Source organism: Leiobunum rupestre, chromosome 7 (assembly GCF_980474605.1).
Source record: "Leiobunum rupestre chromosome 7, qqLeiRupe1.1.hap1, whole genome shotgun sequence".
Lineage (NCBI taxonomy): Eukaryota > Metazoa > Arthropoda > Arachnida > Opiliones > Sclerosomatidae > Leiobunum > Leiobunum rupestre.
This window is the reverse complement of record NC_143390.1, coordinates 4,351,055-4,360,929: the sequence shown is the minus strand read 5'-3', so window position 1 is coordinate 4,360,929 and position 9,875 is coordinate 4,351,055. Positions and strand designations below refer to the sequence as shown.

Below are 9,875 nucleotides of genomic sequence, written 5' to 3'. Positions count from 1 at the left end.
GAGTGACCCTATCAAAAGCCTTAGACAAATCGATATATATCGTATCGACTTGTCCGCGGTTCTTAACAATTGGTTAAACGTAGTTTGTAAAACAGGCAAGATTGCTTTCCACTGGTCTGCCACGAACGAAACCATGTTGGGTTTCAAGCAAGTAGAGTTTAAACCAATTATAGAAATACTTGTTCATTATGTAATCAAAGCCCATAGCGAGTGAGTTCAGAACCGTTATTGGACGGTAGTTTGATCGTTCACCCTGAAAGCCACCTTCAAAGATTGGTGAAATGATTCCAATTTTCCAAGAAATAGGGAGATCACCATTTTTGAGTGATAAGTTACATATATAGGAGATAAAATTACTTATTATAGAACCACAACCTTTGATAAGAAAGTTACCGGAGACTGTGGTAGGTTTGAGTTTCTTTATAGCTACGTCATCCTCGGTGATTCGCAAATTGAAGTTATTGAATCTCTGGAAAGGAGCAAGACGCGACGTTATACTGTCGTAGGCTACGTTTCAAAAGAAGTTACATGTAGCAAACTCTTCGGCAATTTCATGGTTGGAATTCAGTAGACGACTATTTGTTATCAAGTTATAAGTGAAGGAATGCGTTTAAACTTTCGATGCAAATATCGTTTAGACTCTAATGCTTTCTTAAGCTCCGGGGAGAACCAATCAGGGTATTGTTGAAGAATTAATCTGCTTTGGTGCATAAGCCACGTGCATTTTGGTAAAATATTTTTATATTTATCATGTTGTCCATAATCATTCCGTGGAATTTTCGAAGTTCAATTTCAATCCAATTTAATTTATTTAACATATTCGCCTCGATTTCATATATACATATATTAAATATATTTTATATAACATAATATAATACAATAGAATATATAAAATGATATAATATTATGTCAAATATTCTTTTAAAAAAACGTATTTCCAGTATTTATCTTTCAGTGTCTAAGTAGTTTTAAATTATTTATACGTAATTTTGTCCAATAACAATTTTATATATTATTCGCGTTCCCTCCTTTATCCGTAAATTTTTAATCGCATTGACTCTTACTCAGTCTTGAAAAACCTTTGACCGTTTCAGGCTGTAACTTCATAACGACGTATCTAGGTGATGCATTTATAAGAAGCCTATTTTATATTAATATATTCATTAACTTATTAAAATTTTATTTAAGCTAAGGAAGTCTTAAACCCAAGAAGACATTTATGGTTTATTAAATATTTCTATGTAGGGATAATTTAAATAGTAAACTTTCATGTACAGTTGGACATCTACGTACGAAGAAAATTAAATTTCGGAAATTGTACATTTCACGCGATGAATCTCGGTAATCTACAAGACAAGTAAATAATTTTCTTTCGACAAGTCTCAAATTGATGGTCGTAATTGCTCGTAATCCGTAAGTAACATAATTTACAGCGGCTATGCACAGTCTTAATTATAGTCAATTTAAATGATTTGGGTGAAAAGGGAAATTTAAAATAGTTTTCGTTGTTTTTTACTAAATAAACTGTATTTTAGATTCTTAGGACGCCGTTAGAAAAATGATTGGTTTTCTATCTGATAGGTTTTCACTAATTCTCTAAATATTAAAAAGCTTTAACTCCAGTTTTGCGAAATCGCTTGTTACATGAATGCAACTGAAGTGGATAAATTAAGTAATTATACTAATGCGAATTTTTACAGAACCTATATTGAATTTAATTGATTTTATTGTGCTATGAGACAGTACAGTGAGCACCAATAAGTCATAACACACATTGTCGGGTTTCGTATAAAGTACGCTTTTAGACGAGGCTTAGTTTGCGCCAATGTCCAAATTATTATATTAAAAATATCATATAAGTTAAAATGTTTTGTTTCCATGGTTGAATTTTCAATTATAATGAGTATTAAAATCACGACTGATACTTCATGGTGTTTTTATTATTTATTTTAATAATAAAAACACCATGAAGTATCAGTCGTGATTTTAATACTCATTATAATTAAAAATATAGTATTGACAAAAAATATCTCCTTCATCGCATACATTCCCCAAATTAAAATTTAGATTAAAAACATGTTTACATTAAAGTTATAAATTGGATAAAACAATACTCTTATTTGAAATCTTAGGCTTAAAAAACAAATCTACCTGACTTCCATGTACATTATAATTTTCCAATTTTCTACGGATAGAAGTATTAAATTTAGACATCGAATGAAATAATTTGGGACTTCCATTTGAGCGAATGGTACAATTAAAAGTTATTAATTCTAATATTTCAGGACACTGGATTTTATGGTTTAAAATTATATGTAAAACATTTATGTCATTTTTAATTAACGCTTGCTTGATTGAGTCTAATTTAGTATTAATTGAAAAATCCTCGTAATTTATATTTAGTACAGGCTTCGTTAAAGTTTGAAATAGGTGGTAATTTTTTTTTTTGAGATACACACAAATCGGTGTCGACCTGAGGCCTTAGACACCAGCACACACACAATAACTGATTAATCAGGGCGAGATATGTGTAACGGTCACGCCAACGGGGGGATACGTGGGGACAGGGTTGGGGACACCCGTGGCGGAAGTATTCCGACCACCCGTTAGGGGATTGGTGGTCGTCCTCACACGGCCATCCCCAAACTCTGCTTCCCGGACGCTTGGGATTACAGGAGTGAGCCACTACTCCCGGCTCCCAAGAATTCTGTTACATTTATTAATGGTTTGTTTAATGTGATTAGAGGTCGGGGACGGTTAATCATTATCCATGATTAAATTGATTTTTTTTCGGGAAAAGAATGTAAACAAAGAAATTTACTGGTTAATATTTCGGAAAATGATTAAAAAACATTATTCGTAAAATTTGAGCTTTTTATCGAAAAAAACGTCGTTTTTCCGATTAATTTTACAAATTTATCAAAACATTAATCGGATGATACAGAAATATAAATTATTTGATCAAAACGTTTTACGAATAATTTTGAGAGTTTATCTATTGAATAAAAGTTAACCATCCCCGACCTCTGCCGGGAGTAGTGGCGTACTCCTGTAATCCCAAGCGTCTGGGAGGCAGAGTTTGTGGATGGCCGTGTGAGGACGACCACCAATCCCCCAACGGGTGGTCGGAATACATCCGCCATGGGTGTCCCCACCCCTGTCCCCACGTATCCCCCCGTTGGCGTGGCCGTTACACATATCTCGCCCTGATTACTCCGGTGGACAGGCGGACCGCATTTGCCCCCCCCCCCCCCCCTCCGTCCCACTCACGCCTCAACAATCTTCGCCGGGCTCGCGGTCTTCTCCGACCCACTCAGCCCTTGTATCTTCCTTCCTTGAATAAAAATAAAATAAAATTCCCCGACCTCTAAATGTGATCATGGCAAATAACCCCCAGAAGGACTAGTAAGGCAAGCAAAAGTTCGTATAGAGAATTTCCCTTAGAACTGTCACGCGCAACTAACGTAGCGCTACCTTCCGATATTTAGCGGAAATGAAAATTTAGGCCAATATGGCTGCCTACCCTACCGACGTCGGGTTAATTTGGCAATACTATATTCAGCAAAAAATCCTGCAGATGTTTTTAAACTTATAACTTCGTAAGTTTTAGTATCTGAAGGTCTGCTTGAAATGGCATTTATCTTCTCAATAGATTTAATAATTATTCTTTGAAATTGAGTTTCAAAAATATCTGCAAATTATAAGTAACTTCAGCAAAGGCTTAAAAGTTAAAAACCATTTATTTAACTTAAACTTTAAAAAACTTATCAATGAAGTTACATTTAATTTTTAACCATCTTACTTAATAAATAAGTATGTATGCTCACATTGTTTTATAATAGTTCTAGCTAAAAGATCATTAAAATGTATTTACCATTTATCAATGAAACCTCACTTACTCTTTTGGCCATATTTACGTGGGGAATTTACAACTCAAGAGAAGAGCGCTAGATGGCGCGCTGTTCGATTAGCTAAACGAAAACGGGCCAACATTTGTACGCTTGCCTTACAACTCCTTCTGAGGGTGATTTCTCGATGATGTGATGACCATAGTTAAGTTTTCTATCAAAGTGTACCCCTAAGTCTTTAACTATATTTTCTCGTCTTAAAATTATTCCATTTAATCTATAATTAAATATATATATATATATATATATATATATATATATATATATATATATATATATATATAGTGAACTTTTGGAATTTGCTCTTGTGTTTATCGCTTCACCGTTTAAAAACAAATGAATAATAAATTGGAAACAGTTGAGTTCAAGGCAGAATACCGAACTTCACATTACTGGTTATTTCGTTGTTTTGGGGCCCGGTTTTTGAGGGCCTTTAACTCTAATACAAAGCATTTTAGGACCCATGTGCATAGGACATTTTTGACTTATTAGGACTAAAAGAACACGCCCTAAAATTTATAACATACTTGTCCGTAACACCATGTATATCCTATTTAGATATAAATCAAGATGACGTCGACAATATCTGATGTGACGTTCGAGAACGGATTAGACTTGGATGTCGATGAACCAGTGCTTCGTAATTCTATCCGATCGAATGTTAACACTGATAAATGCTTACAAGGGCAGAAGTGTAACGCGGGTGACAAAAAGGGAAAGTTGTCTCGTCATAGGATTGTTCACGTACCGCTGACTGAGAAATGTCACAAGTGTCGGAAATGCAAATACGCCACGCGCAAGCGCTCAACTTTAAAACGACACGAAAAAATTCATTTAAATGCCAAACCTTTTAAATGTGGTCAGTGTAACGCTGCCTTCAAAAGGAAGGACCATTTGAAAGTACACGAATGGCTTCACGCTAAAGAGAAACCGTTTGAATGCGCTCAGTGTGAGGGAACCTTCCCTACGAAGGCTCATTTGAAAGAGCACCAGCGAGCTCACATTTCCGAGAAACCGTTCAAATGTTGGTTTTGCGGTTACGCGACCTTATTCAAAAAGGATATGAATAAACACGAAAGGACCCATACCGACGAAAGACCGTTCAAATGCCCTCAATGCGGGTTTTCATTTAAACTAAAACATCATTTGGTTAAGCATCAACGAACACACACGGGTCAACGAAATTTTGCGTGTCCTACTTGCGATTCGCGTTTTAAAAGGCAAAGCCTTTTGAGCCGTCACATTATTTCTCATTCGAGTGTAAAGACTCGTCCACTTTCGATAAAAGTTCAGAGATTAACGAAAGATGAAATTTATCTGTATACTCGCGAACCAAACGAGCCCAACGTGAATGTGCGCAATGATAACGCTCCTTATCCCGAACTAGTAAAATTTGAATTTAATGCTGAAAATCATCCTCCTAGGGTAAAAATAAAATCGTTTCCCGCTGATTCCAAGTGCGATTATTATCAGTGCTTAATTGAGGAAAAATCATTTATGAAAAAAATGGAAACTCAGTATATTCTAGACAGTGAAAATTTAGAAGTTTCAGAGGTTATAATTAAATCTGAACCGATTGACATTTGAGATCACAATCTCTTCTATTTCAAAAAGTGATGAAGTTTCGAAATTGACCAATTTAATGCCAACAGTTGCATACTCGCTTTTAAAAAACGACCAACGCATTTATATCGACTTCACTCTCTCGTTTAATATAACTGACATTTTTCATTAGTTAGTTTTCCCATTGAAATGCGACTTTAATATGTTCTTTGTACTTTTGGACTGTTGCCACTAAAATAAACGTATAGATAACATTTCGATGCCAGAATCGGTTAAAAATTACCGAAATTTAAAGGTTTTCTGTAATTAGGTAAATTTTTTTAGAATACACGAGAACAACCTTGAAGATTTTCCACCATATTTGGATAATGAAAAGGTGAGTCTAACAATATTTTAACACATCATTTCCGCATTGAAACTCTTTTCAGCTGTCGTTTTGCAATCAGTTCAGTTTAGTATCGAGTATTTATATGGTTTGAATTTCGATGCATATCAACTTATCTATTTTTATCTGAAGGTAAATGCAGATAATCTGATATCAGATTTATCACAATTATTTCCTCTGTTCCAATAAATTTATGGGAGGGGCTCTGTCCCCTGCCTCTCCGGATTCCTACGCCCTGAGATCCATTTATCATTTGAAATGGGAGTACGTAATGGTTTATTTGCGTTTAATGTGGTAGGACTTACTCATTTCGTATCGTTTAATCTCTCTGTTCAAATTGTCGCCTCACCTTTGCACTCCAAAGGAGGTAAACAGTCTTAGATAATTTTATAGAAAGGAATTTTGTCCCAATTTATTTTAATTAAATCTTGTTGATTGATAAAACTCGTCTTAAATGGTGGTTCAATATTGTCCCGTGATAAATTGTCGCTCCTCTGAAAGCCAAAGTCTGATCAATAATACATGAGCATTCTTCCAATTCTATGAGCCGGACGTATTTTTTCTTACGTAAAATGACGGTCAGCGATACATATACTTAAGTCGATAAGGGCCCTAACTGCCCAGACAAACTAGTTACACGCCTACCCGAATTTACTCTAACAAACGCGATTGGAAAATTTTGAATCCCCAAACTTTTATTTTATTTCGGGAACAATTTTATTAAAATTTAATTTTTTATATGTATATTGTGCATTTTGTTTTACCAAGTGGAATAATTGATCGCGTTATAACAAACAGCATCTTAAAATAAAAATACTTCAAAAACAGCGTTATGAAAATAAATGATTGTGTGACAAAATTCCTTCAACAAAAATCGCGAATTTTTTTTGGGAAACAAATTACCGTCACTAGTGGATAAAATTATCATCAACCACGCACTTTTTATTTCATGGGACAATATAATTTAGATTTTATGAAATAAAACTGAAGAAAACGTCTTTACATAAAATCATTACCACAAAACTTTGATGACAGCCTTTTTTGAATAGGAACAATTATATCTGATTTTAGTACACTCCTGTTAGAAAAGATAGGTTTATAAGATGGATTGTGTAAACACGAACCCTCTGTCGAAATGGCTTTCTGAGAAGCGCTACATGACAGGGCAAATGTTTCAATACATTATTTGTCGAATAATTCTGATGGGTTTGACACCTACGAAATGAGTAGAGGCTTTAGAACATGTACTTAACGTTTCGTTATTTTAATATCAGTGCACTCGCGTAGAAATATTTTCACTCTTTTATTGTATTTGGTTAAGTATATAAGCAACTAGGCACAACCTTATGCCTAAGTCATCAAGCGGCCGGCTTATTTATCGGCGGTAATATCGGACACATGAGGTTTAAACAAAAAAGATAATTATATTAAGGAGTGTAATTTAATCCAAAATTCGTCTGATGAGTTAATTTTCGGCAGGAAACACTGTTGTTTTATAATCCAGTTCCCGGAGCGTTACAAAATAAATATACCCAAAATTTTAGTGGTCTAACGAGCCACCATCGAAGCGTAACAACAAGATCAAAATTCAAAACGTCGTCCAAGGTTTTCTTTAATGCTGCATTTTAATTTATACAACCACAAATTTTACTTTGTTTATATACAATATTTAAATCCCGCAATCGAACACCGGAGCTTTAATTGTACAGTCGAATTTAATTTGGATAGGATGAACACTGAAGAAAAGCGAATTACAGTGAAAAATAAATTAGTACGAATAATAAATAAATATCATTTAATGGACGTTTATCGAACGTTAAATCCCGACGGCAGAGGTATGACTTGGCATCGCGACGCCAATCCAAACAAGCAAGCGCGTTTGGATCGAGTCTACGTTGGTCCTACAGTTTCCAAGCGTTTCCACACCAAATCGCTTCCGACTAAATACCACTATTGTTCGAACTACAAATTTGTTATTGTAATAATAATAGAAATATATCCGATACCTGGTGTTAAAATGTTTTGGTAAAAACGTTTAATCGGTTTACCAAAACCCGACCAAAATCTGCACACCTGGTGGGAAAAACCAAACATGAATTAAAATGTATAACAAAAAAGTACACGTACCACTCAAAAATACTTCAAACCAACGAAACTAAACAGATATGTGAAAAACGTATTAACGATCCTAATATACCCGATTATAAATTTCTAAAAAGGCTTGAAGAATTAAAGAACAAAAAAACTGATGGTATACTTACTAGAATAAAAATCGAAAATGCAGTTGCTACGATATATATACCCTTCAAAATAACCTTTGTAATGTAATGGCGTTTGGTTAGGTAATTGGAAAAATAGAACCGACGCTCCGTCTACCTACTAATTTCTCAGAAAATATTTTCCATAGTTGCGTACCTTTATTTTTTATTTTGGTCCAAAGAAAAACATTGACTTAATTTAGCGGAAGTGACGCCACCTTCGAACGCTGGTGGTTTTGGGTTATACCCAGTTGGCATTACGAAGTCCGTTTCACGTAGGGTTGTGAGTTCAAACCGAACTAGCGCGAACGAAAGTAACTGAGACGGCGGGGTAACTTGTGTCTTCAACTTTTCAGGCGCGAACAATGAACGGAAAGGGGATCTCCGATTCCATATGTAACGAAAATCAGTCTCACTTGTCGGGTTGAACTCACCCCCCTACGTGAAACGGAGAAACTTCTCGTTTAAGGCCCATCTGGTACCCATGTTTTTTCTCCCGGGAAAATAATATTATCTGGATAATTAAAATAGGAAATGTTACAACCCCGATCCTAGCAAAAAATATTATTTAATTTAAATGATACCTGTCCCTTATGCGAAATTTATAGAGTAAATTTAATTCATGTTTTTTAAATGTGAAATAACTCAATTGTATTTAAATGTGAAATAACCCAATTGTTTTTAAATGAAATTCTAAGTTTTATTCACCGTTTTAATATATACATTGATTTAGTTTTAGAGCCCAAAACAAATTCCCTTTTTTAAATTAACCTGTCTATAAATGAATATTATTAAATTGGCTATATATTACACTTATGACATGCGAATGAACGAAAAAAATTAGAATCCTCTGTTAATGTTAATAAAAAATTTCAACAATAAATTATTATTATGTACATTAACGGAATTGCATTTGTAATTTTTTTCCAAACCATGAAATAAAAGCCTACCCCTCGTATATATATATATATATATATATATATATATATATATATATATATATATATATATATATATATATATATTAGCCTTTTGTACCCGATAAATACCTTTGTCCAAAGATACCGTTGTAAATACCGTTGTTTTACTGAACGAAAATCCATAACCTTTTTAGAAACGTAGAGAAATATAGTATATATATATACTATATATACTATATTTCTCTACGTTTCTACAAAGGTTATGGATTTATATATATATATATATATATATATATATATATATATATATATATATATATATATATATATAGACACGGACACGGACACCGAACGCTGAGCTTTGCGTTATGACTTTGTTTGAGACATAACTTACATATCTGTGCAATTTACGAAGTAACAATTCATGTTTCATTCTATCGAATGATTTAGAATAATCCAGGTAGATACAGTCCGTCTGCTCGCTATTTCGTGCAGATGTTTCGACTTCAGTAGCAAAAACAATTAAATTAGTTATTTTTGATCGGACACTACAAAACCGATGCTGTTCAGGAGACAGATAGACTTTAAACCATTTGTAAATATATTTGTACATTATGGTTTGCAATATTTTCGTTATAAGTTATATAAGACGATAATTATCAACGCAGCTTTTTAGTCCTTTCTTATAGACAGGTAGTATCAATTAAAGTTTCCGTTGATTAGGAATCTGACCACATTTTAGAGAAAGGCTAAAAATAGTAGGTAAGAGTGGAACAAAAACGTCCACGCCACCTTTTACGATGGAAGCAGGAAGATTGTCGTTGCCAAACGCTTTACGTGG

The 9,875-nt window shown here is 34.0% G+C and overlaps 1 protein-coding gene across 1 annotated transcript; it reads left to right on the top strand.

Annotated features, from left to right (window-relative positions):
• Window positions 1–1,380: 1,380 nt before the first annotated feature.
• On the top strand, window positions 1,381–5,495 carry LOC149933939 (uncharacterized). The gene is made up of 2 exons (XM_090153372.1): window positions 1,381–1,413; window positions 4,467–5,495. Exon 2 carries the CDS (start codon window positions 4,479–4,481, stop codon window positions 5,493–5,495), a length of 1,017 nt encoding a protein of 338 aa, XP_090009498.1. The 5' UTR covers window positions 1,381–1,413; window positions 4,467–4,478.
• The last annotated feature ends 4,380 nt before the right edge of the window (window positions 5,496–9,875 follow it).